The sequence below is a fragment of the Pan troglodytes genome, chromosome 16, assembly GCF_028858775.2.
Source record: "Pan troglodytes isolate AG18354 chromosome 16, NHGRI_mPanTro3-v2.0_pri, whole genome shotgun sequence".
NCBI lineage: Eukaryota > Metazoa > Chordata > Mammalia > Primates > Hominidae > Pan > Pan troglodytes.
The window spans coordinates 31,885,438-31,913,216 of record NC_072414.2 but is presented as its reverse complement, the minus strand read 5'-3'; the positions used below and the strand labels follow the sequence as shown (position 1 = coordinate 31,913,216).

General features: G+C 40.8%; 1 protein-coding gene across 4 annotated transcripts in view; it reads right to left on the bottom strand.

Moving 5' to 3' along the window:
- EIF2AK4 (eukaryotic translation initiation factor 2 alpha kinase 4) overlaps positions 1–14,723 on the bottom strand; it is a 101,672-nt gene extending 86,949 nt beyond the window's left edge. For 3 of the 4 annotated variants that reach the window (XR_010151349.1, XM_001140245.7, XM_063794069.1), the window contains exons 1-3: positions 14,324–14,548; positions 9,050–9,162; positions 5,173–5,275 (exon numbers count right to left, since the gene is read on the bottom strand). Coding sequence is in view for 3 of the 4 variants with exons in the window: in XM_001140245.7 (XP_001140245.1) it covers positions 5,173–5,275; positions 9,050–9,162; positions 14,324–14,467 (360 nt within the window). In the remaining variant the exon portion in view is untranslated. Of the gene's footprint in view, positions 1–5,172; positions 5,276–9,049; positions 9,163–12,108; positions 12,207–14,323 lie in introns of all 4 variants that reach the window. The other variant, XM_054667355.1, reaches the window with a different exon arrangement.
- Positions 14,724–27,779: the final 13,056 nt, after the last annotated feature.

Sequence of the window (27,779 nt, the reverse complement as noted above, 5' to 3'; positions counted from 1 at the left end):
ACAGAGGCAAATATTTAAAGGCCTTATTATCTCCTTGTTAGTAACTGGTCAATAAAAAGCTGATAAATACTTAGAAAGTATTTTATTTCTACTTAGAGAAGCAGTCACAGATAGAATGTGGAAGAAAAAGGTCTCCCTTTCACACATTCTTTATGTGAACACAGCAAGCCCCTTTCCCTTACCCGCAGGAGACATAAATCATACTTAGGTTGATAAATCAATAGAACAAAGGTTTCTGAGACCCTCCCTGACTGGTTACCCAACCCCAAAGAGGTAAAGAGTGCTGATCCTTTGGTGGATGAGAAACATAACATTGAGATTTTTTTTTCTCAGTTGCAATGAAGCAATTTTAAAATTCTTATTTTCATTATATGTTTGAAACTGTTTCTAAAGGGCCTTAACAGGGTGGTAAATAATAATAGAAGTCATTGTACCCAAAAATATAAAGTTAGTTCATTTGGTATCCTGCCTTTCTCTCAGGGAGCAAATGCAAAGAAAGCACAGCTCTTGCTGGGTGATGTTAATGCATTTTTTCTTACACCAGAAGCTGTGGCATTTACTGGATATATTTCACTTTACAGTCAGAAACACTAGTCTACAGTCTAAGAGGCAGGTTATTCTAAGAAAAGCTCTTCTGATGAAAGCTGGGGAAAGTAGGCAATTTCTATCATGTCAAAGAGAAACCACTTCTAAACCAAAAAGGAGGCAGGAGCCAAGCTGTGGAGGGTTTTTCTTTTGCTGCTCTATTTACTTTACTAGGGTTTTCTGTACAAATCAATCTGATAAACCTTCTAAGACTGGATGAAAAGAACTACTTTCCAAACTGACTCTTGCCTCCTACTACCCTGGTGCTACAGGGCTCACTGGCCTCCCTCAGACCTCTGCTTAAGTCTTGGAGGCCTCTCCTGAATGCCTTGTAAAGAACAGCCACTCCACTGTCACACTCTCTAGACCCCTCACCCTGATTTTCTTCATAGCACTTATAACTGCCTGATTGGTTGTGCAGTTATTTGACTGCTTTCTGTCTGTTCCCTTCCCAGTGTAGCCCATGGTGTGGTTTGCTCACTGTGGTTTTCCCAGTGCTGGAATAGCACTTGACACATGGTACACAGACAATAAATATCTGTTGAATAAATTAATAAAAAAATAAACTTTGGCTTTACAAATTTGAAAAAATAGAGTATACTTAAGTTTATTTTTACATGACAAAGAGCTGTGTATAGATTAAAAATCATTCAAAAGCAATTGGAAGTGCTTAAGAACAAGCTGTTTTTGAGTACTTATTTCCATTCAAATAATTAAATGACTCCTAGTTTTAAAAGGCAAGTATCAGTGAATGCCATACCACGATGAATCCCTATGCCATGCTTTAGTACCTAATTACACTCTATTTTACTTGAAAATAAAAAAATTTCTTTAGAATTATGTCTATTTTAGACTTTCCAGTACTCCAGACTTAATGGAAATGAATTTTAGATAAACAAGAAGAGTGATTTGCACAGTGCCTTCCCATGTTTAACACCCATTCAAATCTCATTATATGACGATGACTCAGATGAACGCTAGCACAGGCGGCCCTCTGAGACATGGCAGGTTCAGTTCCAGACCACTTCAGTAAAGCAAATGTCACAATAAAGCGAGTCACACAAAGTTTTTGGTTTCCCAGTGCATATAAAAGTTATGTTTACACTATATGGTAGTCTATTAAGTGTGAAATAGCATTATGTCTGTAGAAATCAATGTATATACCTTAATTTTAAAATACTTTATTGCTAAAAAATGCTAATGATCATCTGAACCTTCAGGACGTCATAATCTTTTTGCAGACAGAGGGTTTTGTCTTGATGATGGCTGCTGACTGATCAAGGTGGTGGCTGGTGAAGGCTGGGGTGGTTGCGGCAATTTCTTAAAAGAAGACAACAATGAAGTTGCTGCATCAACTGACTCTTCCTTTCATGGAAGATTTCTCTGTAGCATTCAGTGCTGTTTGATAGCCTTTGAGTCACACTTGAACTTCTTTCAAAGTTGGGGTCAATCCTCTCCAACCCTGCTGCTGCTTCAAAACAAAGTTTATGAAATATCCTAAATGCTCGATTGTCATTTCAACAATGTTCACAGCATCTTCAGGAACCACTTAAGAAACCACTTTCTCTCCTAATCTATAAGAGGCAACTAATCATCTGTTAAAGTTTTATCATGAGGTTGCAGCAATTCAGTCACATCTTCAAGATCCACTTCTAATTCTAGTAATAGACTTCTTGATATTTCCATCACTTCTGCAGTTACTTCTTCCAGTGAAGTCTTGAACCCCTCAAAGTCATCCATGAGGGTCAGAATCATATTCCAAACTCCTGTTCATGTTGATGTTTTGACCCCCTTCCATGAATCATGTATTTAATGGCATCTGGAATGGTGAATCCTTTCCAGAAGGTTTTCCATTTACTTTGCTAAGACACATCAGATCAAATGAATCACTATCTATGGCAGCTATAAGACTGTAAAATGTATTTCTTAAATAATAACACTTGAAAGTCAAAATTACTCCTTCATCCATGGGCTACAGAATGGATGTTGTGTTAAGAGGCATGAAAACAACATTAATCTCCTTGTACATCTCCTTCAGAATTCTTGGGTGACTAGGTGCGCTGTCAATGAGCAATAATATTTTAAAGGGAATCTTTTTTTTCAGAGCGGCAGGTCTCAACAATGATCTTAAAATACTCAGTAAACCCTGCTGTAACAGATGTGCCATCATACAGGATTTGCCTTTCCATTTATAGAGCACAGGCAAAGGAGATTTAGCATAATTCTTAATGGTCCTAGAACTTTGGGCATGGTAAGTGAACACTGGCCTCAACTTTTGAAAAGTCAGCAGCTGTATTAGCTCCTAACAAGCGAGTCAGTCTGTCCTTTCATAAGGCTTTGAAGCCACACATTGACTTCTCCTCTCTAGCTGTGAAAATTGTAGATGGCACCTTCTTCCATATAAGACTGTTTCATCTACACTGAAAATCTGTAGCTACCTTCATCAATTATCTTAGGTTTTTCCGGGTAACTTGCTGAAGCTTCCTCATGAGCACATGCTGCTTCACCTTGCACTTTTATGTTATGAAGATGGCTTCTTTCCTTAAACCTCATGAACCAATCTCTGCTACCTTTTAACTTTTCTTCTGCAGCTCCCTCATCTCTTCTCAGCATTCACAGAATTGAAGAGAGTTAGGGCCTTGATCCAGATTATGCTTTGGCGTAAGGGAATGTGGTGGCTAATTTGATCTTCTTTCCAGCAAACTGTTACTGTCGGGGCAAACTGGGTAAGAGGTATATATAAATATATAATTATCTCAAAATAAAAATTTAAATCAGGCTGGGTGTGGTGGCTCGGGCCTGTAATCCTAGCACTTTGGGAGGCTGAGGAAGGAAGATTGCTTAAGCCAGGAGTTTGGGACCAGCCTGGGCAAGATGGTGAGACTTTGTCTCTCAAAAAAAAAAAAAAAAAAAAAAAAAATTTAAATCACAAATCAAAAATCCAAGAAACCAGAGGTTTCTCTGGAGCTGAATTTTTCATATAACTTCACATTACTTTTCAGTTAGACACTGGAATCCCCTTGTACTAAAAAGAACTTTGGAATCATTCCCAAGGCCTAGTTTTTTATCCAGGCCGTTCTACACTCACTTTCTAAATCTCATCAATCACTGAAGTTCTTGGAAGCAGCAACTTAAATGGACACAATTTTTACAACTAAAAGGCATTCCATGGACTGTACTATGACTCATTGTGTTATGAAAAGCAAGTAAAAATCTGTCCAGTTACTTTCCATGAAATGAATGGTTATCTTTGGTTATGTCTAATAAAAGTCTGAAACAGACATGGAAGCCGAGGGCACCTCTTCTCAGTTTTCACATAAAGAGATCGTTGGCCGGGTGCGGTGGCTCACGCTTGTAATCCTAGCACTTTGGGAGGCCGAGGCGGGTGGACCACGAGGTCAGGAGATTGAGACCATCCTGGCTAACACGGTGAAACCCCGTCTCTACTAAAAATACAAAAAAAATTAGCCGGGCATGGTGGTGGGTGCCTGTAGTCCCAGCTACTCGGGAGGCTGAGGCAGGAGAATGGCGCGAACCCGGGAGGCGGAGCTTGCAGTGAGCCGAGATCGCGCCACTGCACTCTAGCCTGGGTGACAGAGCAAGACTCCGCCTCAAAAAAAAAAAAAAAAAAAAAAAAAGAGATCGTTAAACATAAGCTGCCAGGCAAAAACACTGAGTGATTTTACACAAAAGTGGGGCAAAGAAGCGTTATATTTCGAGGGAATTGGTCTGGCCTAAGGAAAGCACAGTCATACTCTGCCTCCAGAAGACACTTAGTCTTGCCTTCCACAGAGAGTTGTGCCACCCAGGAGAGAACTCATGTGTAGATCCTAATGTTCAGAAGATTAAAAAAGAATGAGTACTGCACTCAGTGTAAATGCTCAGGTATATGACAGACATTGAAGGAGTAGAGTGTGTCACTAATTATTGAGAAAGAAAACAACAAATTCCTCTGATATGCAAAGGGGAGAGGTGGTCCGAAATTGTTTGTCTGCCCACATTTTCCAACAAAAAGGTTCAAGTCATGATGCAAGATCCAAAGTATACAAAAAGTATGGCTGGGTTCACATCAACTGTCTTCAGAAAAATTCTTCTTCTTCTTTTTTTTTTTTTTTTAAGAGAGAGGGTCTTGCTCTATGGCCCAGGCTGGAGTGAAGGGGTGTGATCATAGCTCACTGTAACCTCAAACTCCTGGGCTCACGCAATTCTCCCACCTCAGCCTCCTGAGCAGCTTGCACTATAGGCATACACCACCACACCCAGTTAATTTTTTTAGAGACAGGTGCTGGCCATTTTGCTCAGGCTGGTCTCAAACTTCTGGGCTCAAGTGATCCTCCCACCTCAGCCTCCCCAAGTGCTGGAATTACAAGTGTGAGCCACCATGCCTAGCAGTTTTCAGAAACATTCTTCAGCATCAATAGTACCATCTATAGACTACAAATTTCATTAATCCTATTAAATAAATAAAAATCACAATGTTCCCTTTTATAGAACCAATAAAACACAAAACATGCTACTCAAAATTGGATTTGAGGTGTAATGGGGAAGTTTACTGTCTTCTTTTAATTCCAGTTTAACAAGTCTTACCTCCCCACAGTGTTTCTTGGCCAGTTCTTCTAGGCGAGATTTTAACAAATTGACACTTTCATTTGATAGACCTTTGGCATTTTTTAACTCTATTTCAGGAACTCTGGAAAAGGCAAAAAAAAAAAAAAAAAAAAAAAAAAAGAGTTACTCCAGAAAGTATAGCCTGTTTGCATTAATATTTGCTAAACTGAAAGCACTCTGGGCCCAAGGCCCTTAATCTCAAAGGGACTTCAACCATATCCCTGCAACTCCAGTTGACAGTGGAGTCACCTGTGTCCTACAGGGAAGAAGTGGGCTGGCCAAAGCCTTCTGTCTGGGCTGTTAGACTTACTGGGCTTGACCCCTGTATCTAATTTCAGCTTTACAATCTGATTAAAATTCCCCAACATCAATTACTATTTATTTCCTACGATTTGACCTGGATCCCTAACTCTGAGTTCTTCACCTTAAAAAAAAAAAAACATTCCAGTTCTGCAGCTGACTCTAGCCTAGTAACTTAACCATGTGCTCCTTTGTATGGTAATTCTCTACCCTAGCTTGCAGCCAATGAGAATTAACCTAGCTCTGACAGCTCACTGGCAAGGCCAAGCGCTCTACATTCAGGTGTGCTCTAGCATAAAGCAGAACAAGAATAACTAGGTGAGTGGAGCCCTGGTGATCCCTCTAGTATTCCCACAACACACTGCTGCATCCCAATCACTCATTCTGATCGAAACCAGGTGGAAATGCTCACTTCTTGTGTATAAATACATCTAGTCATGCACACTCTCTGCAACTCTGCCTAGAGCTCATCTAAGTCAACACTTTCAACTCAAGGACATTACACAACCAGCCCTCGGGTTTCATTTTATTCCCAACCAATAAATATCCAATAACAACTCTCTCAGATTAAATAGGAGTTATTTAATTTTACTGAAGAGATGATGACTCATCACTTTTTACCAAGCATTTCTGAGTAATTCATGGCATTTAACCAGTGAAGTCTTGAGTATGCACTTATCTATGCGTTCTCTCAATGCTTCAGTATGAAAGGGTGCTATGATCATTATCTATTTCTATAGATAGAAATCTGAGAGAAAGTAGTCTATATGAGGGAAAGAACAGAAAAACAAACCATACAGTCCTGACTCTATGTATGGAATCCTGGGTTAGATTCCTCCCCAAAGAGCTGGGATGGGGCTGAAATTTCTAGAATTCCTCCCCAAAGGTCTGGGATGGGGCTGAAATTTCCAGAATTCCAGAATCTAACCCGGGAGTCTCTCTCTCACAGTGGCACCCAGGACTATTCTGCAGAAAAGCAATGTTTTCCTGTACCACATTCAAAAGGATAAGAATATTACCCCAAATTAAGATTTTTGTCATAATTTAAAAAATAAGTATTCATAATATAGCAATATTAACAGAATGGTGAAAAAATCATCAATGATGCTAATTAAACTTCAAAAAAAAATTCTAATGTTCTCTTTATTTCCTTGCTATATAATTCATAGTTTATGTAGCTGATATTATAATGTTTGCTTTTTAACTTTTTATAAGCATTTCCATGTTAAAAGCAATCATCCCATAATATTTTTATCAAGTGGACACATTAAGATTTACCTGAATAGTTATCTAGTGCCATGATTCTTAACCAGGGGTGATTTTGGCCCCAGGGGATATCTGTCAACATCTGGAGACTTTTTTTGGTTGCCACAACCTGGGGAGAAATGTACTCCCGACATCTAGCAGACAGAGGTCAGGGATGCTACTAAATATCCCACAATGCCCAGGAAGGCCCCCACAACAAAGAGTTATCTGCCCACATGTCAGTAGTGCCAAGGTGGAGAAACCTCACTATAGTATTTGACATTTAGATTGCTTCCAATGTCTTTGCTTTCACAAATAATGCTATAATTAATATTTTAGCACTTATATAACATTATAGCACTTATACCTTTTTCTTTATTTTGATTTTTCAAGAATAAACACTTTGAATTCTTGAGGCTATGGTATAATAAAAAAACATATATTTGATATTTGACCTCTGTTCCTGGCACAGAGATCCTATCACCCTTGGAATTTCCTGAGCAACAGGGGTGAGAGGAGCATCTTATGTTTTTCATAACAAACCCCTTCCAACCATACCGGAGTTAGTACTCATGAGGGAACTCTGGTCAGTACCTGGATAGCTTCAGGATCAGGACTGGTCACCAGAAAAACCAAGCCTTGATTACAGGGTGAGAAATTTCAGCCCCATCCCAGATCTTTAGGGAGGAGTAGGGGGCTGAAGATCAAGTTCAATCACCAGTGGCCAAAGATTTAATTAATCAATCATCTCTACATAATGAAAACCTCCATAAAAACCCCTAAACGACAGGGTTCAGGGAGATTCTTGGTTGAAGAACACAGGGAGGTGCTGGGAGGGTGCCAGGCCTGGAGAGGGTATGGGAGCTCTGTGCCTCTTCCCACACACCTTACCCTTCATAATACTTCCATGTGGCTATTCCAGAGCCATATCCTTTACAACAAACTGGTAAATGTAACTCACAGAAACTGAGTTCTGTGATGCATTCTAGCAATTATCGCAACTTAGGAGGGGGTGGTGGAAACCCCTAAATTTATAGCCAGTTATAAATACTGGCTATAAATGGTCAGAAGTACTGGGACTTGCCACTAGCATCAGAAATGGAGGCAATCTTGTGGAACTGGGTCCTTAATCTGTGGGGTCTTTGCTAACTACAGATAGTGTCAGAATTGAACTGAACTACTGGACACCCACATGGTATCAGAAAAGGCATCATGTATTTGGTGTCAGGAAAAAAAAAACAACCTAGAGAGGCACTGTTTTAATTTCCTTTCATAAGTTTTTAATTATCTTTTTCATTAATGTTTTATAATTAACGTTTCGTTAATTAATATTTTTATGGTATGTATAGTATACCTACTATAATACTCTCAGGACAGTTTTGGGGGCCAAGAATGGTTACTGACTTCAAGGAGCTCAATTTTGACTTATCTGTCTTTTCACATCCTCCCTATCACTTCTTAGGATAATAAATTCCATAAATTTACCACCCACTCTGTAAAGCAGAGTTTCCTTTTACTTGTCCCTTTCCATCTCAAAAACCTTCACTGGTTCCCCATACAATAATTTCAAACTACTTAATGCCATCCAGGCCAACCTGCCTTTCCATGTGGGATGAGTGGGGAAAGATTACACCAAATAGACATGCTTAAGTGCTGATGGCTAACACTTTGGCTCTAACTAGTTTTTCTCAACCAGAGGTGACATCACCTTCAGAGGGAGTCTGGAAATATGTAGGTTATTTGGTTGTTTCAATGCCTGGAGGACACTCGTGCCATTGGTAGGTGGGGGCCAGGGATGCTAAACATACTGCAGTGCACAGCACAGCCCTGCACAATGGACACTCGCCGGAGTGCCCCATTGAGAGGCAGGACAGATCCAAATACTCTCCCTCACTCTAGGCAGCGAAAGGTCACCTGAGGCACAGACTTGCTGAATTTCTAATACCAGCCACACTCTAACTATGCAAGGGCTTTCAACAGTCACCATGCCTTTATTGTTTTCTTCCAAATTTTTCCTCTTCCTAACTTACGAAGAAATAAATAAACAAAAGTTAACACATCAGAGGAAGCAAAATAGTCACTAGGCAAATATAAGTATCTGTAGTGACAATTCTATAACTATGAACAGGCTTAAAATGAGACAGGTTTCATGAAAACATCTATTGCTGATGTAGTTTTGTTGAAATAGAGGAAATGAAATTTTATGTGGAATGGGAGCAGGAAGGAGAAAATACTACGAATTTCAATCTGTTTCTATGTTGTCAAAACAGAAAACTGAAACCACGTCAAAGCTATTTATAAATGTACTCACACATCTGGATAGGTAGGTGGGCATTTAACCCTCAAATCCACTTTTACATATACTTCTTCACCAGTTAGGCCTTGAGGGTACAAAACTAAATTGATTTCAGGGGGCTCTTTGACCTAAAAGAGGAAAAACAAAAAAAATTTTTTTCATAGCTGTAGAGCCAATCATTAATGATTAAGATAATGATCATTTTAGATCAAAAGTTCTACTTTAAAAATATTTGTAATTATATTTTACATAGATAATCTGGCATACTTTCCAAAAGCATGATTTAAAAACAAAACCTAAGCCAGAGAAAATGCACTTTCCTTTTTTAAGTTATCTAAGGAATGAACCAAAATGTTCCACTCAGCTTCCATTCGTTCAGATGTTACTGAGTTATTACGCCTGGGTGCTCTCCTGGAAGTTGGGAGTGCAGGGGTAAATTTAGACAGACACAGTCCCAACCAGCTGATACAAACTAGAAGACAAGTGATTTCAAATAGTGATGAGTGCTGTAAAGAAAACAAAGCAGAGTAGAGGGACATAGTGGTGGGCGAGGAGAAGGTATCTGGACAGGTAGGTCAGTGAAGGACTCTGCGAGCAGGGGAGATTTGAATTGAGATCTGAACACTGAGATATTAACAAATGAAAACCCTTGACAAGGAGAGAATTGCATATGTTTTCAATCAACTACTTTTCACCAAATCGCAAAATACCCTTGTTCTTCAATTTAGATACACTTTTTCCAAAGTGGATTTGAAGTAGTTCATATTATATGCATATAATGAAAAAGGGGAGTCTGAGAGAAAAAACAATGGCTGAGCGCTCCCATGGTCCAGGCACCTTACCAACTTTGCAAGGCAGGTGTCATCTCCATTTTACAGATACAGAAGCTCAGGCTCAGGGAGTTTTACATTCTTGCCTACAGATACACAGGGACAGAGCTGGGATTCAAACCCAGCCTTAACTCCAAACCCTGTCTCCTCCCATAAGCCACTCTTTTATTATGCCATCCTAAATTGCTGGGATTGAGCCTTGATTTTTTTCTCTGAATGTCCTGGCAGGCAGGGCAAAAAGAGAAACGTGGTATCATCAGAAAAGAGAAAGCCTGAAAATTATTTTAGGGAAGCAAAGTACTTATAACACTAAATTCTAACAGAAATTTATAACGTGAACCTTACAAGGAGTACCATATAATAAACACTGTACTCTTCTACTATGTGTACAAAATTTGTAAGATCAGTTCTTATATGGCTTTATAATAATCCTTGATAAATGTGTGGGTCCTTCCATAAAGCATAATTCTGCGAATGTGGTCTGGGGAAGGGTTAAGCACTCTTTGGTCCACAGGCCTTTCATCCACTCATTCACCCATCATACATCCATCACCCATATTTGCTAAGCACTGACTCTGTGTCAGGCACTGTGCTTAGTCCACGGAGGTGAGAACACAGATATGGTTCCAGCTCTCATGGAACTTCAGTCTGGTGGGGGAAAACAAACATAATAAACACATAAGTACAAGTTTAGAGAGTGCCGTTGAAGAGATGACGTGGTGCTCTCCTTAGCAAACGACTTGGGGTGTGAGGGTATATACTTAAATGTGGTTATCAAAGAAGAACTGAGGATGTAGCATTGAAGCTGAGACAAGCCAAGAGACCAAGCATTCCAGGCAAGGAAAAAAAGAGACTTGAAATACATTTGAGAATTATTTCATTCAGTAACAATTTTTGAAAGTTTTTTGTTTGTTTTACCAGGCACTGGGCTTGTAGGAATGGCATTTCAAATGAGTGGAAGACACTGAAAAATTCAGTTGCCTATATTTGTCTAGCTGCCTAGCTGGAGGAGGAAGGATGCACACGGGGAGGTGGCCTAGGCCCGTACTTCGATGGAACGAAGAACTTAAAAAAAAAAACCTACTTATATCTTTATTTGATGAAAATTTAAAAACGAAGTCATGAACAAGTTAAAAGTAAACTTTGACGAATTTGGTTTTTAGTAACATTGGAACAGAGGGGGAAAAAAAAACCCACAGGGACCATAAAACAAAAAAAAGGTCATTTTGACTCTATCAACATTTTTTAAATCACATAAATTACGTAAATAAATGCATATAATTAGGAGAAAAATATATGCATTATATGACCCAAAATGCTAGTTTTCTTAAGATATTTAGCTCTTACAAATAAACAAGAAAATGGACCACAGAGTAGAAAAATAAACCAGAGTATGAGCAGTTCACAGAAAAAGAAAAATCAATGGTTTGTAAACAAAGGTGTTCTAGATAATTTATAAATAAATAAAAATTAAAATGAGATATGTTTCATTTATGTGGCAAAGATGAAAAAGTCTAACATATATAGTATTGTTGAAGATAAAGGAAAACAAACACCACCATACACTACTGGGGGATCCAGGGATTGAAGCAAGTTTTTTGGAGGGATGTTTCCAAAAGCTATCAAATTATAAATGAGCAGACCTTTTGCTACTGTGGAAAGCTAGCCAAAATAAGTTAGTAATTTGTAACTATCTATAAATTATAGATACTTTAAACTAGCAGTGTCTAAACTTTTTACAAATGCAAAAGTTTTTAGCATGCACCTCAAAATGTTATTTATAAATGATACACATATGCTACTAAACTGAAATTTATATTACAACACATCCCCACTAAAAGAAGTTGAAAAAAAAATCTAACCTGAATTTATTGGCAGCAAATTTAGCTTGAACTGACATGAGGTTAGTTATAGTGTTTATTTGTTCAGTGTGAAATTTGAGTATTTCTATGTTTCATTGTGTTTGATTTTCGATGCTGCCCCAGACACTGAGGAAGGTATTAGGTAATGTGTGGAATGTGCACACATAAACGTGAACAGAAGCACTTCTGAATTCTGAAACCCATCAAGTCTCAAGAGTTTTGGATAAAAGGCTGGGCACGGTGGCTCACACCTGTAATCCCAGGACTTTGGGAGGCGAGGCGGGAGGACTTGAGGTCAGGAATTCGAGACCAGCCTGGCCAACATAATGAAACTCCATCTCTACTAAAAATACAAAAATTAGCCAGGTGTGGAGGCGGGTACCTGTAATCCCAGCTGCTCAGGAGGCTGAGGCACAAGAATCGCTTGAACCTGGGAGGTGGAGGTTGCAGTGAGCCGAGATTGCACCACCATACTCCAGCCTGGGCGACAGAGAGAAACTCCCTCTCAATAAAGAGTTTTGGATAAAGGATTTTGGACCGGCATCACTTTTCCCTGGCAAATAGCAGGTGATAATAAGTGCTTGTTGAATGACTAAACTCTGATTCATCCTTGAGACCATCAATTATTTGCCTGCCAGTCCTATGAATGTGTTGAGGCCATTTGCCCAGTGTACAATAGGCCACAGACAGCTATTTAAATTCTTCTGCCTGCCTTCTATAGTTTTTGCTTCGGTTTGTCTAGTATTCCATCTTGTTATGAAAGCCACCAGCTATAAATTCTTGGGGTTATCAATATCCCTACCTAAAAGAAGTTGCTTTTTCTCTTCCATTTTTCTGCAGCCCTAGGAGCAGACAACTAAGCTTGTATAAAGTAAACAAACTAGTTCAGAATGAAGCCTTAGGAGCTTTGTGTTGAGTCCCATGTACACTTTGAGACAACTATTTTGGCTGCTTCTTGGGCCTACTTCCTGATTCTCAAGGTTTGGGAAGATAGAAGTTGCCCAGTCACCAACTTCTCTGTCATGTTAAGGGGAATAATTTATATTTTTACCATTTCAGGTTAAAAGTAACTTCATATTATTAAGCATTAGAAAAGTAAGCTCCCTGAGGGCAAGGATTTTTGTCTGTTTTGCCCACAGCTCTATTCCTAATGCCTAAAACAAATATTTAATGAAGGAAGAAGCACCCTGAGTTTGAGAGAGAATATTTTGTCCTGATAGCTCCAGAAGATGGTATTTCTTGAGGAAATCCTGGATGTGTAGATAGAATAGATGTTGTGAAATGCCAGAGTTAAAAGCAGATGAAGAGGCCAGGCGCGGTGGCCCACACCTGTAATCCCAGCACTTTCAGAGGCCAAGGTGAGAGGATTGCATGAGCTCAGGAACTTGATACCAGCCCGGGCAACAGAGCAAGACTCTGTCTCTACAAAAAATTAAAAAAATTAACCAGGTGTAGTGGCATGTGCCTGTAGTCCCAGGTACTTGACAGGCTGAGGCAGAAGGATTGCTTGAGAATAGGCTGCAGTGAGCCGTGGTCATGCCCCTGCACTCCAGCTTGGGAGACAGGGCAAGACCCTGTCTCAAAAAGAAAAAAAAAAAAAAAAAAGCAGATGAAGTTAGAACTATGTTTTAAATGATAATATGATAATATTCAGAAATAGTTTGGTAGATCAACTCTTCAAGGATGGGGAAAAAACTGTCAGTATAAATACTTTATAACGTGCCTTAATTTCCAGACAAAAAGGCAAAATATTATTTTAAACAAAATGCCATTTTAAAAGGTCTAGAGCTAGAGCAAGCTGGTCTAACCCGAGGCCCATGGGCCGCTTTGAATGGGGCCCAACACGCATTCGTAAACTTTCTTAAAACATTGAGGTTTTTTTGCGAATTTTTTTTTTCTTTTAGGTCATCAGCTATCCTTAGTGTATTTTGTGTGTGGCCCAGGGAAGCCAAAAGATTGGACACTCCTTCTCTAGACTCAGTCTAGAACCCTCTCTCTACTACAGCTAAGATGAATGTGTGCTTTATTCTGAGCTAAATGTCTTAGAGGAAGGTGCAGAGGTATGGAAAGTTCCTCCATGCCGGAAAACACAGTGAGGATGCCTGGGGAGTACAGAGGGAATTATGTGGCGTGCAGATTTGAATGCATGGATGAGACTTGAGAATTCTGATTGAGGACGTAAGGCCTGTGCGAGCGCCCAAAAAGCGTTCTCAGAACAAAGTAGCAACGGGCGCGTATGAATTGCTGTGGTATCATCCGCGAGGACTTTCAGAGGGGAAAAAGGACAAAGTTGGAAGGAGGCAGTTATGTTATGGGATGTAGGCAGGAATAAGAAGCAGTGCCAGGTAAGAGGGAGGAATCCAGGGGGATTCCTCTGGGGAAATCATGGGGAAAGGACTGTAGAAGAATTCGGCCTAGGTGGGATTCTGCAGACCAGCTGCAGGTGCAAGGACTAAAGTGAGCATGGGTGGAACCTAAGGGATGAAAAGACTGCAGGATCCTAAAGGGGCGGCCCAATCTGGAAGTGTCCGGGCTTTGGCCCAGGGCCCGGGAAGGCCAGGGCACGCCAGCCCGGGCCTGACAAGCCACGTTCCTACCGGTCCGCAAGCGTCCGGCCGCAGGTCTTGGAAGTCCGCGCCGTAGATGGCCTCCAGGGCCTGTAGCTCGTGGTCCTGTCGTTGCGGGTAGCTCTCCGGAGGCTCGTCCCGGCCGCGCCCGGGGGCCCCACGGCCCCCAGCCATGGCAGCGCTGCGCCCAAGGCAGGGCGGCCTTGCCTGGGCGGCGGTGTGCCCCCGGCAGCCTGCGGGGCGGGGCTCCGCGCTGGGGACGGGCTATGGGCGGCGCTCCACGCTGGAAACGGGCTCGTGGGCGGGGTTCCGCGCCGGGGACGGGCCGTAGGCGGAGCTCCGCGCCGGGAGCTACCTCCGGAGGCTCCAGAAGCCCAGGCGAAGGAAGAAGGCAGGGGGACAGCTTTGCCCACATCCTGCTGGGGGAAGGGGAGCAAAGGAACTCCACGAACTTAAGAAATGAATCACACAGATAGGAATGAAAACGCCACATTGTATAGTTTTCACGAAACAAGTATCTTTAACGGAAGTGCTTGCTGGAACTTCTCCACCCTGGCATGGCTAGTGCGGGAAACTCTTTTTTTTTTTTTTTTTTTGGCAGAGTTTCGGCTCTTGTTCCCCAGGCTGGAGTGCAGTGACGCGATCTCGGCTCACTGCAACTTCCGCCTGCCGGGTTCACGCGATTCTCCTGCGTCAGCCTCCAGAGTAGCTGGGACTACAGGCTCGCACCACCACGCCCGGCTAATTTTTCTATTTTTAGTAGAGATGGTGTTTCACCATGTTGGCCAAGATGTTCTCGATCTCCTGACCTTGTGATCCGCCCGCCTCGGCCTTCCAAAGTGCTGGGATTACAGGCATGAGCCACCGCGCCCGGCCGGGAAACTCTTAAAGGGCAGACGTCGATGGGTTCTGAAGTCACTTCTAATTTCACCTTGTACCTTCCCAGAACAAGACTACCGGGAGTAAAAATTGTGACCCCCCCCCCACCCTCCTTCCTCCCACTTTAGTACCCCCAAACTTATTCTCTGAGCCACAGATTCAACACCCTCATTATGTTCTCTGTCCCTACACTCCCCAGCTTTGGGGATCTCCACTACCACCTTGCAAATTCAACTGAAAACTGTCTTTCCACTCAGGCATCTTTATGAGCTACCTTCCCATGAAGAGAATCGTGTTCCCTTCCCAGTTCACTCAGTGTGAATTTAGGGAGTCTTTGTGTTATATCCTGCCTCAAGTCGTCGTTTTTCAAGTTTATAAAATAATAACCTGTCTACCCAGACATTGTTATTGCACTTCATCTTCAGTAACTTACTAATGCTGCATGTCCATTTCGAATAATCCTATTGTACTAACCCAAATTAGGTTTAAGTGACGTTTCTTCTGTCTACCTTGCTTACTCCTCCACTGTTCACTAAATAATGATTGTGTAAATTCCTTGCTGCCATCTATCCACTCATTTCTGGCCAGATAACACAAATGCACTAGCTTGACCCAAGGCCAATTTAAATCATCATCTTCCCTCTGCTGGAGACCCGTTCCTTCTCCAGTGATCTCTGACTAGTTAAATGGCACCATTCAACTGAGTGTGATTCTGAATTCCCTTTCTCTCAACTCACATCCAAATAGTCACCACTTCTTCTGTCCATCCACTACACTCTAACCCATTGCCACTAACTTAGTTCAGGCTACTGTCACCAATTCCCTGGGTTACTTCAATAACTCTCTTAATTAGTCACTGTCTTCATTCTTGCCCCACATTAAGCCATTCTTCCTATTGCAGCCAGAGTAATGTTTCTAAATTGCAAATATGGCCATTGCACTCTAATCCTTAAAATTATTCCATTTCTCTATTGGTCTTTTAAAAAATTCTTTTAAACCTATATTTATGAAAATGTCAAACATACTTAGAAGTAAACTCCTCTGTACTCATCATCCAGCTTCAACAACCATAGATATTTTGTCAATTTTATTTCATCTCTTCTCTCCATCCCTCAGGAGTGTTTTTTTTAAAATCTCAATCATATCACTTTAAAAAATAAATACCTAAGGATATATCTCTAACTAGAAAAGGAACCAACATAACATATTACTAATCTTATACCCTAAAAATGTAACCCTTTGGCCAGGGACAGTGGCTCACACCTGTAATCCCAGCACAAGGTGGAGGATAACTTGAGGCCAGGAGTTTGAGACCAGCCTGGGCAACATAGCGAGGCCCCATCTCTACAAAAAATAAAATAAAAAATTAGCTGGATGAGGTGACATGTAGTCCCACCCTTAGGAGGCTGAGTGGGAGGATTGCTTGAGCCCAGGAGTCCAAGGCTGCAGTGAGCTGTGATTGCACCACTGCACTCCAATCTGGGCAACAGAGTAAGACCTTGTCTCTTAAAAAAAAATTAACAATTTCTTAGCATCGTTTAATACCTATGTTCAAATATTTCCATTGTGTAAAATTAGAATCTATACTGGATGCTGGACCTATAAAAGATATAATTAAAACAAACAGCAAAATTTGAAAGGAGTCTGTGGATTACATGGCAGTATTATACCACTGTTGATTTCCTGACTTTGTTGTACTGTTGTCATGTAGAAAAGTGTCTTCCTTATTAGGAAATTTCCAATGCAGCATTAAGGGGGCAGTGACGTATTAAATATGCAGTTAGCTCCCAAATGATTCAGGAAAAAGAAGAGAGATGATGCTAAATCAAATGTAGAATGTTGAACATTGGAGAATTTAGGTGAAGGATATATGAGAGCTCTTTGAATGACTTGAAAATTTTATGTAAGTTGGAAATTATTTTAAAGTCAAAGTTCAAAGCAAAAAAATAAGAAACTGTCAAAGTGTTTTCCAAAGTGGTTGTACCACTTTATATTCCCATCAGTTTATGGGAGTTCCAGTTGTTCTACCTCTTTGCCAGTAACTGGTATTGTAATGTTTTTAATCTTAAACATAGTAATTGGTGCTTAGCAGTATCTCAGTGTGTCTTAACTTGCATTATCCTAATGATTAATGATGTTGGGCATCTTTTCATGTGATTATTTTCCATTCACATATCATCTGTCTTCTGTTTTTGTTCACATCTTTGGTGCATTTTAAAAATTTTGTTTTTGTTTTCTTATTAACTTTTGAGAAATATTTATATATTCTGGACATGTCTTTTTTTTTTTTTTTTTTTTTTTGAGATGGAATCTCACTCTGTCACCCAGGCTGGAGTGCAGTGGTGCGATCGCAGCTCACTGCAACCTCTGCCTCCCGGGTTCAAGCAGTTCTCCTGCCTCAGCCTCCCGAGTAGCTGGGATTACAGGCATATGCCACCACGCCCAGCTAATTTTTGTAGTTTTAGTAGTGACGGCGTTTCACCATGTTGGCCAGGCTGGTCTTGAACTCCTGACCTCGTGATCTGCTCGCCTCAGCCTCCCAAAGTGCTGGAATTATAGGTGTGGGCCACTGCACCAGGCCGGACATGTCTTTTATCAGATATGTGACAGGCAAAAATATTCACCCAGTCTGTGGCTTGCTTTTTCATTCTCTTAACTGTATTTCAAAGAGCATGTTTCTTACTTTAGAGGACATTTAATTTGTCATTTTTTTCTTACATGAATTATGTTTTGCAGTCATATCTAAGAAATATTTGCCTATCCCAAGGCCAAAAAGGTTTTCTTCTATGTCTTCATCTAGATAGTGTTAGATTTTACCTTTTGGCCTATCATCCATTTTAGTTAAAAACTTAAGCATATACCTACTATATGAAACAGCAATTCCATCCCAGGCATTTACCCAAGAGAAACAAAAGCATATGTCCATACAATGACTTGTATGTAAATATTCGTAGCACCTTAATTTGTAATACCCCCAAACTGGAAACAAACCAAATGCCCACCAACACAAGATGGACATATTGAAGTATAAACAAATTGAGGTATATCAATACAATGAAATACTATTCAGCAATAAAAAGAAATACATTATAGATACAGCAACAACATAGACAAACTCAAAATAATTATGCCGAATGAAAGAAGGCTGACATAGAGTACACACTACATAATTCCATTTACATAAAATTCTGAAAAATACAAATTTGGTAACAGAAAGAAGATAAGTGGTTGCCTGGGGATAGGGAGGACATAGAAGGGCCAGGTGGAGGGATTAAAGTGGAACAAGAAGAAACTCTTGGGAGTGATGTCTGTATACATTCATTATTTTGATTGTGGTGATCATGTCACAAGTATATGCATATATCAAAACTTATCAAACTGTACAATTTAAATATATGCAATGTGTTATATGTCTACTGTACCTTAATAAACTGTTAAATGAAAAAAGGAAAAGGTCATTTTTTTGTTTTGTTTTGTTTACAGCGGTTTGTTTGAATCAAAATTCAAACAAGGTCCACACATTGCATTTGGTTGCTATATGTGCAATACAGGGTTAACTAAGCAGGCTTGCGATGTATAAACTCCGTATATTTCAAAGAAAAGATTTGCCCATGACTGGCTCCTGGGAGATAACCTCTAAGTCCTTGAGACATTCTGCCTCATAAGAATGTCTTTGTATACTTGGGGTTCACAAACCAACTCATCAGGACACCCCAACATTTCCTTCTTCTCCAAGTACTTCCTAAACCTTTAGATCAGTCTTCCAAAGAAGAGTCTCTAATCCTATATGTCCTTCTTGCTCCCCCAAACTACATCTCCCGGTCTTGCTGCTTGCCCTTGACGTTCCAAAGAGAAGCTCTCAGATTTTGGTCACTGTTTCCCAAATTTTAAAACTACAATCCCTTTCCCCTTCATTCTTGAAGGATATTTTCATTGAATATAGAATTCTGGGCCAACTGTTATTTTCTTTCAGTACTTGAAAAGTGTGCCATTTCTCTTTGACCTACATGGTTTCAGTGAGAAATCTGTTATCATTCACATTGTTTTCCCACTAAAGGTAATGTGGCACTCCTCTTTGGCTACTTTCAAGATAGTTTTGTTGTTGTTGTTTTTTGTTTTTGTTTTTGTTTTTGTTTGAGACGGAGTCTCGCTCTGTTGCCCAGGCTGGAGTGCAGTGGTGCAGGCTGGAGTGCAGTGGTGTTATCCTGGCTCACTGCAACCTCTGCCTCCTGGGTTCAAGCAATTCTCCTGCCTCACCCTCCTGAGTAGCTGGGACAACAGGTGCACGCTGCCCCACCTGGCTAATTTTTTTTTTTTTTTTTTTTTTTTGTATTTTAGTAGAGACAGGGTTTCACCATGTTGCCCAGGCTGGTCTCAAACTCCAGAGCTGAGGCAATCCCCAACCTTGGCCTCCCAAAGTGCTGGGATTACAGGCGTAAGCCACTGCACCCAGCCCTCAAGATAGTTTTCTATGTCTGAGTTTTCAGAAGTTTGACTATGACATATCTTGTAAATTTCATTTGGCTTATTCTGTTTAGAATTTGCTTCACTTCTTGAATCTCTAGGCTTATGATTTTTGCCAAATATAGGAAGTTTCCAGCCATTACTTCTTTGAATACTTTTCCAGCCAACCTGTCTCCTCTTCCGGGAGGTGAAGGCACTTGTTCTTGCCGCATACTGTGACTTGGCAGCCAGGAGCAGAGCGGCAACACTGTTCCTGCTGCTCAAGAAAGTCTGAAATAAAAATTGTTAGTGACTTTTGCATTACTTTGTGGGTGTTTGTGTGCATTTACATATTTATGTACCCGAATGAGTCTTGCCCTTTAAATTTTGGAATAAGTATATACTTTTATTCCACAGCCGTGTCATTACTTCAAAGTCAGACTATGAGTCATAGTATTTTATATCCATATTCCATCTTTTACTAAAGAATATTACTACCTTAATCACTTAATTCACCAGAATTTGTCTTAGATAACATTTGGCTCTTTAAAATAAATCCAATTTATTCTTAAAGGACATATTTATTATAATAAGTGATACAGGAAAAATGTGTCAGCTTCCAAAATTAATTATAAAAGAGAAGTCCTAAAACGGTGCTGAGAAATCATGATAATCTTCAGCAGCTAAATACCTTCCCAAGGTGACTCCTTTGAAGGTGATAATACTCATGGATATTTTAGTTTGACATATTTGCTATTAAAAATTAGTCTGGGCTGGCTGGGTGTGGTGGCTCACGCCTGTAATCCCAGCACTTTGGGAGTCTGAGGCGGGCAGATCACGAAGTCAGGAGATCGAGACCATCATGGCTAATAGAAACCCTATCTCTACTAAAAATACAAAAACAAAAACTTAGCCAGGCATGGTGGCGGGCCCCTGTAGTCCCAGCTACTTGGGAGGCTGAGGTGGGAGAATGGCGTGAACCTGGGAGGTGGAACTTGCAGTGAGTCGAGATTATACCACTGCACTCCAGCCTGGGCAACAGAGCAAGACTCTGTCTTAAAAAAATTAGTCTGGGCCAGGCACAGTTTCTCACACCTATAGTCCCAGCACTCTGGGAGGCCAAGGTAAGTGGGTTGCTTGAGCCCAGGAGTTCCAGACCAGCCTGGGCAGCATGGCAAAAACTTGTCTCTACAAAAAATATAAAAATTAGCCAGGCATGGTGGCATGCACCTGTAGTCCCAGCTACTTGGGAGGTTGAAGTGGGAGGATCACTTAAGCCCAGGAGGTCGAGGCTGCAGTGAGCTGTGATTGCACCACTGCACTCCAGCCTGAGTGACAGAGCAAGACTCTGTCTCAGATAAAATGAAATAAAATAAAGGTAAAAATTAGTCTGTTTGCTTTATGATCACTATGTGTGTGTGTCTGTGTGTATGTGACTATTGAGGCTTCCTGGAGAGGGAGGGAAGGAATATTCAAGTTCCCCCTTCCCAGATATTCTTGATGAATTTAACAGGAAGTCTGTAGGTATAAGGACTACTAGAAACTCCTGATATACCTTCTAATGCCATTTTCCTGGGAAACTGCATTAGGAGATATATTCATAGATTCATGTAAGTAGAAAACCGTTTCCCAATCCACATATTGCGATAATTTGGAATACATGAAGGGCTGTCTTATTATCTTTTAAACAGATAATTGCTTTGGATGGTAATTTAACATGCCCAAAACTAAGAACCATAAAAAGTACACATATTTAGGCCAATGATGTAAAGGCTAAATTCTGGACTTCTAAATCTTCAAGTCAAAATTCCCCCAAAGCCACTGTGTCCTTTGTTAATTCCAAAAAAGTGATTTTTTTTTTTCATTTTTGAAATATAAAGCTTGTATTTTATTTAAATCTATAGCAAGAATTTTTTAAAATCTTAGATGGTGACTTTTCCCCTTTTTGATATTTGATTTCTTTAAACATCAACAAACAGGAATTGATCTTATATAGTTGCCCTTTATTGATGGCCTATAATGTCTCACTGTCAGAGGTTTTTATTGATTCAATATTTTGTTGCCCTCAAAACAGCCTTGCAAAATAGGCATCTTTATCTCTGGTAGAGGAGAAAACTGAGTTTGGAGAGGTCAAGTAACTGCCCAGTGTTACTTGAACACGATTGGAATGGTTCTATCTTAAATGGTTCTATCTTCGAGAAGATAGTCATCTACTTGAAGCAGCCCATCAGCACCAACAAGGAGACTACCTGTGACTATAAGTTACCCCATCGAAGACATCAAGATCCCCTGCCTCTGTAGCTCCAAGAACTGCTGGGGACCCTCAACTAGGCCCTGGTGCCAGACTCAAAGGATGTCAGCCGCAGCCTGGGGCTCTGGAGTATGGAGCCCAAGGCCCAGGGCCCCGGCCCCGCCACCTGCCCCCATTTCAGGTGCTGTCCTCTACCCAGTGGCCATGTCAGGGCCTGGTGCACCCACACTACACCTAGGAGCCCCTGGCTCCGGCCCCTCAGCAGGAAAGGGCTTCTCTATTGTTCAGCCCACTTCTCTCTCATTTTTAAAAAATGCCCCTTTCAGAATTTTGTTTAATTTCAACATCAGCTTCTCTCTCTCTCCATCTCTCTTCCTCTTTCTCTCTTTCCTCTTTCTGGTTGTTATCCTTGGCCTCTTACCATGAATGCTGCTACATTGTTTTGTCTTCTCTATTTTCTTCCTCATCGTGGGAAAAGATATTTTAACCATTAAAACCAATAACAACAACAACAACAACAACAAAATATTCAAGAGGTACAACTGACATCAACATTCATACTCCCTTATCTCTCCATATTAGGTTCTTTATCTTGAGAGCGTTAGTAGAAATCTGTATAAAGAGACAATCTAGGTCTCCAAGTAAAGAGAAATGGGTTATTGCCTACCCCAAGCTTAAGTACTCTCCAAAAAGCTGTTTCAACAACATAAGTTTATCAGAGACCAATATGCTTTTTTTTGACGTGAAAAGCCCAATAGTTTAATTCAAAGATGCCCAGAGGCTCCATTATCAGCTACCACTTTCATTTTACAAGGACCTAGGATATCCTTTTTGCCACTACTAATAAACACAGAATATTTTTAAAGTCCTGACTTAAAACCTTCCATTCCCCAGAAATACAATCTGTGCTCTCTTAAATATGCAGGCCCCAATTTTCATAACAATGTCTGCCAGGATAGGCTGGGTTATGCTGTGATAATAAGCAACTCCAAAAATCATGATTACTTATACAACAAAGTTTTATTTCTTATTCATACAAACTTGTTGTGTGTCTGGGTGGTTCTCCAGGGCATTTGCCCTCCCATATGGTGACTGAGACATAGACTACTTCAATCTTTTGGCTCTTCCATTTCAACATAAAGCTCCTTCCACAATTGCAATGGCAGAATAGAAGAGAGATTTGAGAATCACAAACAACTTTTCACTGCCTCAGCCCACAAGTGACTCGTCACTTTTGCTCACATTTTATTAGTCATAATAGTCACATGACCCTGCCCACCTGCAAAGGCAGCTGAGAAATATAGTCTTCAGTATGCCTGGAAGAAGAGGAAAACGAGATATTGTTGAATATTAGTAATGTCTACACAATAATCTGCATTATCTATGTCTTTTTACATTGGCATAGAAATAGCCATTTGGAAATAGAACTGTTTATTCCAGATGGGTAGCCAGGGGCCATAAAAACTCCTCTTTTCTCAGCATGCTGCTGCTTGGGCTTACCAATACAAAATACTTCCATTTCTCCAGCTCTTCTCTTCTCTCCCTGTTTAGTAAGAGGCCACATGGGGGCATGTGAGGGTGTGTGATGGGGAGCAGGAGGGAGGAGGAGACCTTCAATGATAAGGAGGAAGAAGAAAGGCAACATAAAACCTTTATGTTCCCCAACTACCTCGGTCTTTGCAATGATCCTAAATCCTATTCCATCTCTTCTTCCCTCCACCCAACCCTCCTCCTGCTCTTCAATAAATACCTAAGAAAGTTGGAATTGGGAATTCTTCTGAACACAAAGGTAAGACAAGTGATTATCACCTAAACAAGGTTAAGTACTTGTTGGAAAAGTATTTATTAGCACCTATGTGATTTGGCCTATCACTACACTCACAAAAGTATAAGAGAAAAACAGAGAAGGAAAGAGTTTTTTTTAAAAAAAAAATTACCTATGGCATTAGGGTTCTCCAGAGAAACAGAACCAACAGAATAAATAGACATATAGAAAGAGATTTATTACAAAAAATTGGTTCACGGAGTTATGGAGGCTGACAAGTCCTAAGATCTGCAGTTGGCAAACTGGAGATTGGCAAGCTGGAGACCCAGGAGAACTGATGGTGTAGTTCTAGTCCAAGTCCAAATGCCTGAGAACCAGGAGAGCCATTACTGTTGTTTCAGTTCAAAAGCCAGGAGGCTCAAGACTCAGGAAGAGCTGATGTTTCAGTTCAAGTCCAAAGGCAGGAAACAGCCACCGTCCCAGTTCGAAGGTAGTCAGGCAGTGGGAATCCTCTCTACTCAGGTTTTTTGTTCTATTTTCGCCTTCAACCATTCGGATAAAGGCCACCCACATGGGGGAGGACAGTCTGCTCTACTCAGTCTACCCATTCAAATGTTAATTTTATCCAGAAACACCTTCACAGATACACCCAGAAATAATGTTTTACTACCTATTTGGGCATCCCTTAACCCAGTCAAGTTGACACATAAAATTATCATGACAACTAATTAAAACTTTGGAAACACAAGGTGCATCTACGTTGGGAGGATACCTTCTTATACTATTCATTACAGGAGAGGACTGGGAGGAAAAATTACTTTTAACAGCATTACCTAGAGTGAGAGGTTGCCTATTTTTTACTCCATTTCCCATTAACTGCTTTGAATGTAGCTTCAGAAAGTTTTGAATAAAAATTAGCTAGCACATAAATGTGTTGGCTGGTAATTCTAATCACCTGCCTTCACCTATGGCTGGGTATCTGATTGCTGCCAGTTGTTAACACTTACCAGCTCATATCAATGTAACACCTACTGTGGTCTGAATGTTTGTGTCCCCAGCCCCCCAAATTCATGTATTGAAACCTCATCACCAATATGGTGGTATTAGGGGATGGGATCTTTGGGAGGTAATTAGGTCATGAGGGCTCTGGTGCCACAGATGAGATTAGTGCCTTTATAAAAGAACCACTAATAGGAACCAGGTGTTTTAACGTGTGCCTGTAGTCCCAACTACTTGGGAGGCTGAGGTGGGAGGATTGCTCAAGCCCAGGAGTTTGAGGCTAGCCTGGGCAACATAGTAAAACCCCTGTCTCTAAAAAATAAAATAAAATAAATAAAACTAGGGGTACTAATAAAAAAGGCACCCTTCTACCACATAAGGAGACAGCTAGAAGACACTATCTGTGAACCAAAAAGCAGTCCCTCTACAGGCACTGAATCTGCCAGAACCTTGAACCCGGACTTCCCAGCCTTCAGAACTATGAGAAATAAACTTCTGCTTTTTATAAGCTGCCCTGTATAAGGTATTTTGAACTACTATAGTCTGAACTTCTATAGACTTAGACAATACCTGTACATGGTAAGTAATTGAAAGGGACTGTAATTTATGTGTTTTTTGACCTTTTCAGGTTTAATTTCAGAAAAAAAATCTGAAATGGTACATTTTAGTTTTTGTTTTGTTTTGTTTTTTTGAGACGGAGTTTCACTCTGTCATCCAGGCTGGAGTGCAGTGGTGGTACCAGCTCACTGCAACCTCTGCCCCTGGGTTCAAGCGATTCTCCTGCCTCAGCCTTCCGAGTAGCTGGGATTATAGGTGACTGCCACCACACCCGGCTAATTTTTGTATTTTTAGCAGAGACGAGGTTTCGCCATGTTGGCCAGGCTGGTCTCGAATTCCTGACCTCAGGTGATCCACTGGCCTCAGCCTCCCAAAATGTTATGATTACAGGCGTGAGCCAACATGCTCAGCCTGAAATGGTACATTTTTTTTTTACAAAAGGAAAATAGATATTAATATTATGGGAGATTATATTTTCCTTAAATGACTGCAGTAATATCTCTACTTAATCTCTCATTCCACATGCTTTTCTTATAATGTGACTAACACTCCTCCCAATTAGTGTCCCTTTACTTAAATGTGGTGTTTTTGTAGCTGCTTCAACAAGTAGAGTACAGTGGAAGTGACGCTGTACAACCTCTGAGATTAGGTCATAAAAATCAATGCAAGCTGGTCTGAGTCTGAGTGCAGTAGTGTTTACAACTAATTGATCACAACTACTTTACAGATTTCTTTGTTCCTTCTCCACTCCCACTGCTTCACTTGGCTAACCTAAAAAGAAAGAGAGAGAGAGAAAAAAAAAAAACGTCAGTGCAGCTTCTGCCTTGTCCTCTTGGGACTCTTGTCTCTCTTGGGATGCTCACTTTGGAGCATAGCTGCCAGGCTGTGGGGAAGCCAAACAGCCACATGGAGAGGCCACATATAGATGTTCCAGCTGAGTTCCCAGTCAACAGCCAACATCAACTGCCAGACATAGAGTGAACAAGCCTTCAGATCCCAGACCCAGGCAGCAACGCTGAGCTACACTTCTGGAGTTATGCTCTAAGCCACTAAATTTGTTATGGTTTGTTGTGCACTGGTAGATGACCAGACAATTATAAAAAACACTACTATAGACATTTAATACATATTTAAATCGTGTCCAATCTTTTACATCACAAATCTTAAGATCTTTTGACTCATCCTTAAAAAATACTCATACAGCACACAACTATTAAGAATTGTGCCACTCTATTCCTGTCTTTAGCCCTTCATTTTTGAGATGCAATCCTTCCTCAAGTCTGAGAATCATGGTGATCTCAGCTGATTGGGTTATTTCTTGATTCTACTGACCATATACCCTAACACCAATTGAGGGGTTGTAGAGAATTTAGTGGTATCTTTTCAGAATGAAAACATGAGAGCGGTTTCTTGCTTTCTCCATTCTTTACACCTGCAAAACTGATTCTTTTCTACACCTTTATCCCAACTGTTACTAGTTTTGAATTCGGGATGGAGGGTGAAGGTGGGTAAAGGGGTATTTTTATAACTGTTATCAAACAACTCTATTTACACACATTCTTCAACCCTTCCTAAATGAGTATGCTGGATGTTGGTGAATTATTATAATTTTTGGTTTCTAATGATTATAGTGTAAGGGGTTTTATCTTGAAAACTATGTTTGGACTCCTGGAACTAATGTTAACCGCTGGTAATGGCGTTCTTGGGGGTAAAATACAATTAGTGTAATTAGTAATTTTCCGTCTCTTTCTCTTTCCCCTTTTTGGTCTCCAAAATGTTTAAAATAATTCTCACATAGATTACTATGTGAAGGTATTGTGAAACTCCAAATATGTACAAGACACGGATTTTTACGCTTTCAAGAGTAAATAAGGATTACCAGTGAAAAGGAAATAGCCATATTGTACCAGGATCATCCTTGGGGCAACCAAGGAATAACTGTAGTTTTAATCAATTCTTGAGTTGTTGTCCTTGGTCCCAGTCCCATAATCAACATGTCAAAGTCTTCTACCATGTACCTCACTTATTAAAAAGAAACGAGTTTCCATAAAGTCGACCACGCATCTTTGTTCTCTTTATTCCAGATCCTCCCTCTGCATCCGTACAGTTTCCTCTCCCACTTGGCATCTCTTTACCATTTCTTCTTGTTTACTTGACTATCCCAGCTCCCAACATTTTCTGTCCCGGAATCCACTAAGCCTGGGTTATACTGTGTACATGTTAGAAATGATACTCAATAAAAAGGCCCAGGAAACCATGCACTGAGTTCCTATATTTCATTTTTCTTAAATGCTCCAGCTACACCCAAGGACTGACTGAGGGGCCGGGAGACTGGGCTCCGTGCCCAGGTGGCAGGGGCGTGTAATTCTAACACCGCAGGCAGCCCCTGCTGACGAGATACAGAGGAGTAACGACAGTTAATAGTAAACGAAGCGAAGCCCCGGGAGGTGTAGCGAGCATGTCCACGACAGCCAGTCACTGATCCTCCGGCCTCCCAAGCTTCCAGCCGAGACAGTCACGCTCCGCGAGGCCAAGATGGCGCCCTCCCCGCGGCAGCCTGGGCGCGAGGGGCGGGGCCGCGCGTGCCACGT